The following is a 13,358-nucleotide window of genomic DNA, read 5'->3' as shown; positions in this document are numbered from 1 at the left end:
GGAGAGGAAGGGAAAGGAGCTTGCAAGCCACCTTGAGTCTGCTGACAGGAGAGAAAGGTGAGATACAAATCCAAACTCTTCTTCTACTCTTCAAAGCTCCCTTTGCTAGACAGGGACCTCCCTTCCAACTTGTATGTGACATTGGGAACTTTGACTTCCAAAAGGTCATACGGCGAAACTCTCATTGGTCTTTGAAGGGCTACTGGACTTGAATCATGCTCTTCGACTGCAGATCAGCAGAGCTGCCCACCTGACGCTCATTCCTCTTCCTCTCCTTCAAATGCGAGACTTTCATAAGACACGGCAGAAAAGCTCAAGGCGTTTCACTGCAGTCAGTGACCAAAAGCGGCCAATTTTACGCGACCGCTTATTTTTCCGGCAGAAACTGTCCCCGGGTGGACCAACTCCCTCCTGCAAATGTCCTCCCGTCTCCCCGGGACTCACTTGTTTCACTTTCTCCTCGAAGTCAGCGTCGTTGTGGTCCGATATCATCTGTGCAAGCCGAATTTGCTCCGCAGTGGCCTGAGGCAACAGAGGACAAGACAGCAGCATTAAAACCATTCCCTTTTTTGTTTTTTAAGCATGCTGCAGCCCGGAAGCCCACAAAGGACCCTTGGCACAGGTAGGCCCTGCGTGGCGGCAGCGATCAGTAGGAACAAAAACTCAGAAGGGTTTCAACTGTGGATAAGAAGAAGAAGAAAGAGTTAGGAGTTTATATCCCCTTTCTCCCCCCTGCAAGGAGACTCAAAGGGGCAAGGGCTGACAATCTCCTTGCCCTTCCCCCACTCACAACAAGCACACCCTGTGAGGTGGGTGGGGCTGAGAGAGCTCCGAGAAGCTGTGACTAGCCCAAGGTCACCCAGCTGGCGTGTGTGGGAGTGTACAGGCTAATCTGAATTCCCCAGATAAGCCTCCACAGCTCAGGCGGCAGAGCTGGGAATCAATCCCCGGTTCTTCCAGATTAGATACATGAGCTCTTAACCTCCTATGCCACTGCAAACATAAACGAAGCCCAGTCATGATCCAGAGCAGGGGTAGGGAACCTGCGGCTCTCCAGATGTTCAGGAACTATAATTCCCATCAGCCTCTGTCAGCATGGCCAATTGGCCATGCTGGTAGGGGCTGATGGGAATTGTAGTTCCTGAACATCTGGAGAGCCGCAGGTTCCCTACCCCTGATCCAGAGTGAGGTTTGAGTAGCTTTTAACCTCAGTTCTTCCTCAGGGAGCAGCAGTGGCGTGGGAGGTTAAGAACAGGTGCACTCTGATCTGGAGGAACTGGGTTTGATTCCCAGCTCTGCCGCTTGAGTTGTGGAGGCCTATCTGGGGAATTCAGACTAGCCTGTGCACTCCCACACACGCCAGCTGGGTGACCTTGGGCTAGTCACAGCTTTTCGGAGCTCTCTCAGCCCCAGTCATCTCACAGGGTGTTTGTTGGGAGGGGGGAAGGGCAAGGAGATTATCAGCCCCTTTGAGTCTCCTATAGGAGAGAAGGGGGGGATATACATCCAAACTCTTCTTCTTCTTCCCTCCACCAAGAAAAACTTAAATCTGAGCTCCACACGGCTGCCCCGAACATTGTCCTGAAGCTATTGCCAGAGTGGTGACTGCAGTGGATTGCAGGAGCCATAGTAGGTAAGACCAGGTGGCCACTAATCCAAAGAACCACGTTTGTTTCCCAGCTCCTACACATGTAGCCTGCTGGGTGACTGTGGGCCAGTCACAGTTCTCCCAGAACTCTCTCAGCCCCACCTACCTCTCAAGGTGTCTGTTGTGGGGACAGGAAGGAGATTGGATTCATATCCCACCCTTCTCTCCTGTAAGGAGAGTGGCTTACATGCTCCTTTCCCTTCTCCCCACAGCAGACACCTTGGAGGTGTCAAAGGGAGGTGGTTAGCATCAGGGAGTCCAAGATTTGAATCTCTGATCTGTCATGGAAGCTCACTGGATGATCTTAGGCCAGGCATACCCTCTCAGCCCAGCCTACTTCACAGGATTGCTGTGAACGTAAAAAGCAATACATGCTGCTTTGGGTCCCTACTGGGGAGACAGGTGACCAAATAAATGTAGGGGGCTGATGGCTATCTACTGCCTGGACTGGTCTAGATGGCCTGTACGACACCTTCAAACTCCATGGTTCTATGGTTCTAGGTGTTCAATGGCGCGCGCGGAGGAAATTGAGGATTTGTTTACAATTTTCTCCATTGCTGCAAGCCGGCTGCAAAGCCAAGAAGGTGTTCACCCTGGAGTAAAGGAGCACAGGCTGCCACCATATGAAGACTGTGGCTGAGATTAAGCTTGGGAGAGCCACTCTTATCTCACCTCGATCTCGGGTTCTTTTCCCTCCTAATGACTCCAGGCCGGCTGATCTCTCAAAGATTTATTGTAAAAGTTCGAAACAAAGAAATAAAACATACATGCAATCAGAGAAATGGCTCAGCTGAATACAGTCTTATGGGTCTCTCGGGACGTCCAGCCAAGAGGTGCTTCCCTTAGCCCATGGTAGAGTCACCTAGGTCTTTGTTCTTAGTCTCCAAGAAAACTTCCCTGCTGGCCATGCGGTCCCCAACCTTTGAAGTGCCTCATTCGGGCATCTTCCTGTCCTGGGTGCATTTCTATGGCCTTTTGGTTTCTCGTCCAGGTGGATCAAAGATCATTTGATCAAAGCCCCTTTTTACCATGTAGGTGTGACTCTGCTAGTTTTACAGTACTGTTCCATCACAGCTTATTATTTATTTAAAATTTTATTTCTGGGGGCGGCTTACAGCGACAAACTAAGGATTAAAATGCACCACTATACATTATGAGGTGCCATAAAATCTCTCACTGAGGGTAACGAAGTAAAGAAAGGGAGAGGGGGGAAAGAAGAAGGAAAGAAACGGGAAGAGAAAAGGTGAAGAAGAAGAGGAGGAGGAGTTTGGATGTATATCTCCCCGTTTCTCTCCTGTAAGCAGACTCAAAGGGGCTTACAATCTCCTTTCCCTCCCCCCCGCCCCGCCCAACCACAACAAACACCCTGTGAGGTAGGTGGGGCTGAGAGAGCTCCGAGAAGCTGTGACTAGCCCAAGGTCACCCAGCTGGCGTTTGTGGGAGTGTACAGGCTAATCTGAATTCCCCAGATAAGCCTCCACAGCTCAAGCGGCAGAGCAGAGAATCAAACTCCAGATTAGATACAAGAGCTCTTAACCTCCTACACCACTGCTGCTCCTAAGCCTCTACAGCTCAAGTGGCAGAGTGGAGAATCAAACCCGGTTCTCCAGATTAGAGTGCACCTGCTCTTAATCGCCACACCACACTTGCTCAGGGAATGGAGGTCAGCTGTGATGGAATGCCGTTGCTGCACTCAACCATAGGCTTGGCAGAACAGCTCCGCCTATTACAGGCCCTGTGGAGCTGTAATAGGTCCCACATGGCCCGGGTCTCATGTGATACAGCGTCCCACCAGGCCGGAGCTAGGTCTGAAAATGCCCTGCCCTTGGTTGAGGACTGCCGGATATCTTTCGGGCCAGGAATCACCAACAAGTTTCAATCTACAGAGCGAACGACTCTCCCGGGCTTGTACGTAGAGGGGCAGCCTCGATTTCTCCACTTCTCCAGTAGCAAAAAGAGAGATCCAGTTAAAAACAGACGACTGGGACACGAGATCGAGGAAGGGCACTGAAATCTGTTCATTCCGTTCCCTCCCGTTTGTGCTCCCAAGCAAGAACTCTGGCTGGCCTCCAAGGCAGGCAAGTTCAGTTGCACATTAGCCGAAAACATGCCAGGGCGTGGACTTCCCCCCGCCTTCTCCTTTTGTTTCTCAGGAAGATGTTAGGATCAGGCATGGGCATTAGTCACACGACCAGAGAGAGGCATGCTGGGAGGCAGGACTCCTCCCTCCCCAAGCCAGCCAGGTTTCCATGGACACCCCTCCTCCCCGCTTTGGCCTCACCTGTGGCCGCTGCTTGTGCTGTGCCTGGTTCTGCGTCTGTGTCTGTTCCCAGCTCCCCCGGGCTCGGTTAGTGCCCACCGATGTCATCATTTACAGTATATACAAATAACAGTATTTACAAGGTAGAACGCTGCGGGAGGGAAAAGAGAGCAAGCGGTTAGAAGGGGAAGTAAAAAGGGCAGCCCGTTGTACTTCGAGCGCTCGGCTGCTCATCCCCGCCTGGACGGCCCAGGTGAGCTTTATTTCGGCAGGTCTCAAAAGCCAAGCAGGCCCAGCCCTGGTTAGGACATGGATGGGAAACCACTAAAGCGGTGATGGCGAACCTTTTCGAGACCGAGTGCCTAAATTGCAACCCCAAACCCGCTTATTTATCGCAAAGTGCCAACACGGCAATTTAGCCTGAATACTGAGGTTTTAATTTAGAAAAAACGGTTGGCTACGAGGCGCGCGTTACTCAGGAGTAAGCTTGGTGGTAGTCGGTGGCTTTCCTTTGAAGCAACCATGCAACGGGTGAATCACGACCCTAGGAGGGTTTACTCAGAAGCAAGCCCATTTCCAGCAACCGCGCTTACTCCCAGGCAAAGGATCGCGCTTTAGTTCTTTGCATGAAAATCAGTGGAGTTTAACAGAGCTTAACAGGGTTACCTATTCTGCTTCCCCAAAACTAGGTCTTAGGTTTAATGCTAATAATCGAGCCCAGCGGCCCAGGCCGGCCTAGATGTGTGTGTGGGACACTCTGTGTGCGCGTGCCCACAGAGAGGGCTCTGAGTGCCACCGCTGGCACCTGTGCCATACGTTCGCCACCACTGCACTAAAGCTTACCAACATCTGCTAAACAGAGGACGGCAATGGCAAACCCCCTCTATTAGTCCCTTGCCTTGAAAACCCTATAGGGCACAGGTGTCAAACTCGCGGCCCTCCAGATGTTATGGACTACAGTTCCCATCATTCCCTGCCAGCTGGCAGGGGATGATGGGAACTGCAGTCCATAACATCTGGAGGGCCACGAGTTTGAAACCTGTGCATAGGGTTGCCAAAAGTCGGCTGTGACTTGCCAATGCTTTACTCACACGCTCTCTGGAAGTGCAAGTCCACATTCCATAATCAATTTTCCACTTTGGAATAATGATTCTCTCCAGTCTGCAAGAATGCAATTCTCTGTGTGGGGACACGTCCTCTCCCCCGGCACAGATTTCCCCCACCTGCTTTAACCTCAGTGAACTCCCAGTCAAAACTCTAGCCCAGCACCGAGACCCAGAAGAAAAACACCTTTGGCCTTTACTACTTCTCGGCTGTTCGCCTTTGAGATAAAGGGGTTTGATAAACCACTTTCCCAAGGAAAAGTTTCCATGGCTGATGGAAAGTTACCAGACCGCGTTTCAACATCGAAAGGAGGCCAAGCAACGCTGATGCTCAAGGACCACAGCAAAACACCTGTTTGGTTCTTCCCTTGAGCAGTCAGTGAACCCAAAAGAAGACTCCCCTCAAAGATGGCCGTCACTAACCTAGCAAGCTTAAGATGCAAACAACGGCCTTCACAGCCCCAAATCTCAACTACGCTGGCTCAGAATGTAAGACAAAGAAGCCAAACGTTTTGACCCAAGATCCACAAACAGAAGCCAAGCTGAGCAAGGTATTATATTATATAGGTCCATGCACTGTGAGAAAATGTCTGACGCAGAGGCACAACAAGATGAATAACTTGGGTGCTTTGTGGTTTCCGGGCTGTATGGCCGTGTTCTAGCAGCATTCTCTCCTGACGTTTCGCCTGCATCTGTGGCTGGCATCTTCAGATGAATAACGTTTGGGGTATTTTACAAAGTTTGTACCATCTAGTTATCCTTGTAAGTCGGCAGCTGTGTCGTGATATAAGGGACAACCCCGTCGCTGTTCCCACCCAGTAGATGGAATTCACTACCCAAAACCCCTTGCAGGAATTCTTGAGATAGCATGAAAACAGAAAATCTGGAGGGGGGGGGGACTCAAGAAGAGCCCCCACATCCCAAAGTCTTGTGCATTATTACTGAAACGAAGACCAAAATCAGACCCAGCGACGAAAACAAAACGGAAATTAGGTCTCCAAATATTCACTTATGATCCAGTTGCTGCCGAAGGTGAAACTCCAAACGAAATAACTGGAAGTTATTTAGGCAGAAGTGACACTACTTTGATTCCAAGACTCTCTGCTTGGCTTTATTATCTACAGCGAGGGATTCCTGGAATTCTCAGCGAGGGGACACCCTCAAAAGGAAGAACTCTCCAACGCAGAACCACAGGAGGCCTAGAAGTTACTCAGAAGATTTTATGTTGGGGGGGAGGGAGTAAACAATAGAATCCTTCATTTTGAAACACAGAAACTGTACCAACAAATTCAAGAGGAAGGGCAAAACCTTTGCTATCTTCACACTGAGAATGGGTCTTTTATGTGATCGTTGGCCGCAGTAATTGCCCCGAATGGGAGGAGCTTGCTCCAGAAATGATCCTGTTCCCCTCACCACTCTGAGAACTGAAACTTTATAGCGATGATTTCCAAACGCCGGATCTGGGGAGTTCTCCAGGTTTTTCTCTGAGCACAACCTTCTTCAACGGTAGATCGCTTGAGGAAAAGCAGCTGCAAAGCCAAAAAGGTTTGGACCAAGAAAGAAAATCTAACTGCCAGGTTAATTCTACCAGGTTGGAGGGGGGCGTGTGTAAAGTAGAGGTCTTCAAACTATGGCCCTCCAGATGTTCAGGAACTACAATTCCCATCAGCCTCTGCCAGCATGGCCAAGTAGTGGGGCTGATGGGAATTGTAGTTCCTGAACATCTGGAGGGCCACAGTTTGAAGACCCCAGGTGTAAAGGAACAAGGAGAGACAGGCTGAAATCTTCACTATGTGATGACTCTCAGGTGTAGCTACTCATTTTCCTCTAGCCTAACTTACCTCTGGTGAGGGAGGAGAGACACATTAGTTGCCCCCAGCTCTTTGGAGAAAAGATGGCACAAAAACGAAATAGAGCAATCTAAGTATAGGCCACGGCAGCGATAAGTCTTACCAGCTATTTACAAAGAACTGTTAATTGTTCCAGCAAACAAGGAAAGAAAGGTTTGGATTTATACCTTGCCTTTCTCCCTTGTTAGAAGACTCAAGGCAACTTACAAACTCTTTTCTCCTCCTCTCCCCACAACAGACATCTTGTGAGGTGGATGGGGTTGAGTTTGGAGAGAACTGGGACTAGCCCTAGGTCACCCAGCAGGCTTCACGGGTAGGAGCAGGGAAACAAATCCAGTTCACCAGATAAGAGTCCGCCGCTCATGTGGAAGGCTGGGGAATCAAACCCAGTTCTCCAGATTCGAATCCGAGATAACCTTGAGCCAGCCATCTGAAACAGACTTCTGTGGGGACTGAACTCAGGTCATGAGCAGACCTTGGACTGCAGTGTTGGGGCAGCTTACCACTCTGCCCCCATAGGGCTAACTTTTTTCACTTGGGATTATAAAACAAAGAAGAAGAAACAGCAGCAGCGTTTGGATTTATATCCCCCTCTTTCTCTCCTGTAAGGACACTCAAGGTGGTTTACACACACACACACACCCCAACAAACACCCCATCAGGTAGGTGGGGCTGAGAGAGCTCCAAAGAACCGTGACTAGCCCTAGGTCACCCAGGGCTGTTGGAATGTTGTGTTGGAATGCACAGACTAATCTGGTTCCCCAGATAAGCTTTCACAGCTCAAGTGGCAGAGTGGGGAATCAAACCCGGTTCTCCAGATTAGAGTGCACCTACTCTTACCCAGTACACCACGCTGATTAGCAATAACCTACATCGTAACTGGCAGGATTTTTTTTTCATTTGTTGTTGGCTGCAAAGGGGAAGGCTGGTTGCAGGTCATCACATCTTTTTTTTTTTTGTGCATAAAATTCCTGTTCGTTCCCTGGTAGAAGCAGCAGTGGCGTAGCGGTTAAGAGCAGGTGCATTCTAATCTGGAGGAACTGGGTTTGATTCCCCGCTCTGCCGCCTGAGCTGTGGAGGTTTATCTGGGGAATTCAGATTAGCCTGTGCACTGCCACACACGCCAGCTGGGTGACCTTGGGCTAGTCACAGTTTTTTGAAGCTCTCTCAGCCCCACCCACCTCACAGGGTGTTTGGTGGGGGGGGGAAGGGAAAGGAGATTGAGTCTCCTACAGGAGGGAGAGAAAGGGGGGATATAAATCCAAACTCTTCTACCTGCAATTAGACAAACTGCCAGTCACAGGCTTGGCAAAATTCAAGTCCACCTTGAAGACCAACAAGATTCCCAAGGGACAAGCTTTCAAGAGCCAAAGTTCCAGTTATCTGTTTCATCAGGTTTGGGGAAGAGTTCCATCCAACAGCTGCTTGCTTGCCTAAACAGACCATCCCGGGCTGAATGCCTCATCAGATTGCTGCGTCTCTCGTAGGGCAGCGAAGTGATTTCTCCTCTTTCATATCTACACACGTCACAGGAGCTCAGAAGCTGCCCACGGTTCTCAAGGCTTTACAGAAGGAAGTGCTGTGGGCTGATGTGTTTTGTTAAATTCTAACCAGAGAGGTAGCTTCGCTTCACTTCCTGTATTGGGACGTCAGCGATTTTCATGCCATGGGTGGAATAAACTTCCTTGTTACACATTAGGCCTCTCGCTCAAGGAGATCACCAATTGTAACTACTTGCTGCTGAAAGCGGGGGTTGAATTCCCACTTTGGAATTGGATTGGGTACTTCTGGAAATCAGTACTGAGAATATGGAAAGGGTTCTATCACATTTTCTGGGTCCTCCAGATCAGTCCTGACTGTAAGCATCGAGAGGAAAATTTTAACTGATGCCTTTTGGGCCCATCCAGCCTAAAGTTCCAAGGTGCCAAACTTCAAGATGGTTACTGAGAAACAGGAGTGGATTCAACACACAGAAAAGACATAGCAGGAGGCGAGGAATACAGCACTCGGGGGGGGGGGGGGGAACCCTTAAGAAACTCAGCATGAGATGGAAAAGGAGAGAGAAAATAGAAAGATAGAAGGGAAAGGCCCATTTCAAAAAAGTAAAAGGGCTAAAGTCAGAACCAAGAGTTTGATATCTCTGGGTTCTTAAGTTAAGCATTAGAATAAATGGAATTCTTTCCTAAGCACTGGTATTATCCCAATAGTCCTGACAACAACCATAGACCAATATTACAACCTCAATAGCATGAAAAGGGAAGAGCAGTGAAGTTACTGCTTGCTTAAGGATGCCCAATGAGTTTGGAGCTGAACAGAAAGTTGAGTTTGGAAGACTCTCAAGTTATAGACTATACACTAAGCCCAAGAGCTACATCCACCGTTAGGAACCAGAACAAGGTACCCAAGAATCTCTTCCTTTAGAAGAGCTGACCGAAAACATGGAGTAGTTGAGAGGGACCCTTAAAAGTGTGAGATTCCCTCCTTCCATACCCCTGGCATCAAAGAAGATCTTAGACTCAGAAAACGCCCTAAAGTCAAAGCTATAAGGAGGGAATTCTCCGTTGTGGAATAAATGTTGAAAAGAGCTAAAGATGTTGAGTTCCCCTTCGCTAGCATTCTTCAAGCTGTAGCTGGAGAAACTCTTGTTTGAAATGCTTGACCCTACTTTGAATGGAGAGTTGGACTATTGGCTTGTATAGCCCTTTTCTTTTTGTTTAGTAAATCAGCTACAAACAAAAACAGCTCAGGTATATGAAAACAAGCAAACTTTCTGGTGTTTACATGTGCACACAAGCAGTGTCAAAAACAGCAATTCTCTGCTTGTTTACATTATCAGTGAATTTGCTCCTCAATAGGCTCAGGATCAGACTGCAGAAGTCTGCACTGCCAAGTTGTTTCAGCAAGAGCTCTCCACAACTGTGAGAGATCTCGCTGCTTTAGAGTTCTCTGAACTGGTTGTAAAAAGTTTTAACGGAAGAAACTTGAAAGGGCAGAAAGTGTTGTTTTGATTAATCCCGGGAGCCCTGAAACACAGTGCAGATGGGTTGGTTGAACTTGGACACAGAAGTACAGGGATCCTCAAACACGTACTTCACCGTGGGTTCTCCGCAAGGTTTTCCATGCTTCCTTCCCTGCCACGAAACAGGCAACAGCCCAATGCGGGGGAGGGGGTGCTCACAGAAAGGACTGAATCACTCGAAGACTGCTAAGTGCTCTGCAGTGGATGTACAAAGGAGTTAGAAACAGTTTCCGCAAAATTAGAACACCAGTTGAAAAAGTCAACTGTGGCACAACAGAAGATCCTGAGCTGAAGAAGTTGATTTGCTGTACCGTATCAGCCCAAGCTTTCTTTCCCAGGTGGTTTTCTCACAACCTCCACATGCTAGCTCAGGGGTAGGGAACCTGCGGCTCTCCAGATGTTCAGGAACTACAATTCCCATCAGCCTCTGTCAGCATGGCCAATTGGCCATGCTAGTAGGGGCTGATGGGAATTGTAGTTCCTGAACATCTGGAGAGCCGCAGGTTCCCTACCCCTGTTCTAGCTGAACATTTCCTTTGTAAATGCCGCACCTTCTGAATCAAAATGTTGTTAACTGTCAAGGGAAATTGTGGGCTTCTTCTGTTAGCCACCTGGAACAAGGGATCTGTATAGTATAGTAACATGACATAGCATCATCTCCAAAGGTTCAGATCCAGGCTGGGTAAGCCAACACACTGCACTGCTGATTGTGGTAGACCTGGGCTCAAACCCCTGCTAAATGTTGTTACGTTAAAATGTTTGGCGATCCACATTTCCTCCTCGCCTTTTCACAGGACGATCCCCGGAGATTCACTACACTGAAGCTTTTAGAGAAAGAAACAGGGCCGAACCTGAAGAAAAAGAGAAACTGAAAAATGCGATAAAGGACCAAGAAATTGTTTGCAAGTGCGAGTAAAGTGCCGTCAAGTTACAGCCAACCTACAGGGATCCAGTAGGGTTTCAAGGCAAAAGGCCAACAGAGGTAGTTTGCTGCTGTCTGCCTCTGCGTAACAACCCAACCCTTCCTTGGTGGTCTCCCCATTCAATCAATAACCAAGGCCACCCCTGCTTAGATCCTAAGGTCTGTGATCAAGCTAGCCTAGACCATCCAGGTTGGGGCATTTTCTCCTCCTTGTTTCTGTATAAAGTGCCATCAAGTTGTAGGCGACCCTTCACTGAGTTTTCAAGGCAAGAGACAAACAGGCGGTTTGCCATCGCAACCCTGGCATTTCATCTTTAAAAATCCAGCAAATTAAGAATGCATTTCGACTCCCACCCGAGTCCTCGCCGGGGCTGACCTTACTCAGCTTCTGAGATCGGGAAAGGTCAGGCCAGCCTGGGCCGTCCAGGTCACAGGAGAGAAATGAGCGAGTTTACAAAAAATCCCAAAGCCTGCTAAAACGTCCATCGAGATAAGGATGCATTTTTATTCCCATCGAAGTCCTAGCCCAGGCCTGACCCCTGCTTAGTTTCTGAGATCAGGCCAGCCAGGTCATAGCAGAGAAATTGGAGAGCGTGCAAAAAAAAATCCAAAAGTCCAGCCCATTTAGGATGCTTTTTTTAACTTTGCTGCTGAACCACAGAGCAGAGTCTGGGTCAAGCCCCACCTTGGCCCAGAGCCCAATCGGTTGCTTCGGGCACGCCACTCTCTCTCTCTCGCAAAGTCACCCTAAAGGGGAGATATGCTCCCTTCTCAACCTGGTGACCTCCGTCGCTTCTCAACCTGGTGACCTCCGCCGAGTGTAACTCCGATTAAAACTGCACTGTTGCTCTCGGGCCAGGAGTAAATGCGCTCTCCTACTACGTGGCTACGCTTTGAGCAGCTGCGGGTTCGCTACATAAAAACCCCGAGCGGCGTCGCTTGAAGATCCTGAAGTCAGCAGAGCCTCCTGGCCCGGGACGGAGCTGGAAGTTTCCTTTTTGTTTGTTTTCGAGCAGAAGATCAGAGACCCTTCCCCCCACTTCCACGTGCGGGGTAGAGATTGCGGGGGGGGGGATATTTGGAGATAAGGCGCGGGGAGGGGGGGAGGATCCGCCCCTCCTCTTTTTCCCGTACTCTCCCCCCTCCCCCGTAAAAAGCAAAACTGCAGCGAGACGGTGTGGGGAGAGGCACAAACAAAGGGGGGGGGGAGAGGAAAGGCGAGGAGGAGGCCCGCAGGGGGGGCGGCATTGGGGGGGGGAGTTGGCGAAGGGGAGAAAGGGGGGGTTGGGGTTTCCCTTCTCTCCCCACCCCTCCCCTGGAAGCGGAAACAGCCACAATGGTGGGGGGGGGCAGGAAGGAAGGAGGAAAAGAAAGCGGCCTACTCGACGGGGTGAAAAAATTGACTCGGCGGAGGTGGGGGGAAAACCGTACCGGTTCGGACTTGCCCGACTAAAGACCTCCCCGGGCCGGCTAAGCGCGCTACGCGAGGTCCCGGCTTGGTTCTGGCCGACTAGGCCGCGCTGGCGCTCGAGACCGGAACTGTGGCCGCCTCACGCCCCCCGCTTCCTCCCAGCGTCCCCCGCTCGCTCCCAAGACCGGTCGGCTCAGGCGCCCCCCCCCCCTCAAGGAAATAAAAGCCCCCCTCAGGAAAAAAAGGGGGAGGGAGATTATTGTGGGGGGGAGGGGGCCGGAGGGGCGGGGCCGGCGCTTAAAGGGCTCGCGCGCTATTCCCGGCCCGGCCGCGCAACTTTACCTGAGTCTCCACCGCCGCCGCCGCCGCCACACACACTGACAACTAACCCAGCGCGGCCGCGACCGCCCCCTCCCGGACACGTGACGCTGGCGGCAGGAGGAGGGGAGTGTCCGGAGTGGCTTCGGAACGTCCGCGTCACGTGAAAGGGGCAAAGCCACGCCCCCGGTTCTCCCGCCAGGAGGGGCGCCCACGAGCGGATTCTTTGGTCCAGGTCGCCCCGCCCCGCCCCTCCTTTTCCGAACGCTACCATCCACGTGACTCCGTTCGGCATTAGTGGGTCTAGAGATAGGAGGCGTTGGAGTGTTCATTTCCGGCTCTCATTCGAAGTGTATCTGAGGGGCAAGGGAGTAGTAGGGGTCTCTCTCTCTGGGAGGGATTGTCTCTCTCTGGGTCCTAGGACAAGGTAGCCTCTTCGTACGTCTCTTTATGTCTCCATGGGTTCGTCTCTCTCTTATTTCTGTTGAACTGCCTGTTCATAAAAGTCAACGCGCTATAAAACCAACCTGTGGACAAAACGAATTTATAACAAGTGATACACCAGTTTAGTTTTTGTTCCCTTTTATGTCTATTGAATGGTCGAGCAACGCATCAGTGAACATAAACAGCCCTTACTGCCCTTTTGAGAAGAAGACGTGCAGAGAAGGGCAACAAGGATGATTGGGGGACTGGAGCACCTTCCCTATGAGGAGAGGCTGCAGCGTTTGGGACTCTTTAGTTTGGAGAGGAGGCGGCTGAGGGGGGATATGATTGAAGTCTATAAAATTATGCACAGGGTAGAAAATGTCGACAGAGAGACATTTTTC

General features: G+C 50.3%; 1 protein-coding gene across 1 annotated transcript in view; it reads right to left on the bottom strand.

Moving 5' to 3' along the window:
- The window catches only part of UBAP2L (ubiquitin associated protein 2 like), a 79,382-nt gene extending 66,739 nt beyond the window's left edge, over nt 1-12,643 (bottom strand). Inside the window, 3 exon segments of the mRNA XM_048503439.1 lie at nt 445-522; nt 3,930-4,059; nt 12,556-12,643. Coding sequence (XP_048359396.1) covers nt 445-522; nt 3,930-4,019 — 168 coding nt within the window. The 5' untranslated portion in view covers nt 4,020-4,059; nt 12,556-12,643.
- Nucleotides 12,644-13,358: the final 715 nt, after the last annotated feature.

Source organism: Sphaerodactylus townsendi, linkage group LG01, assembly GCF_021028975.2.
Source record: "Sphaerodactylus townsendi isolate TG3544 linkage group LG01, MPM_Stown_v2.3, whole genome shotgun sequence".
Classification (NCBI taxonomy): domain Eukaryota; kingdom Metazoa; phylum Chordata; class Lepidosauria; order Squamata; family Sphaerodactylidae; genus Sphaerodactylus; species Sphaerodactylus townsendi.
The sequence above is the reverse complement of the archived record's forward strand: the minus strand, read 5'-3'. Positions and strand labels throughout refer to the sequence as shown.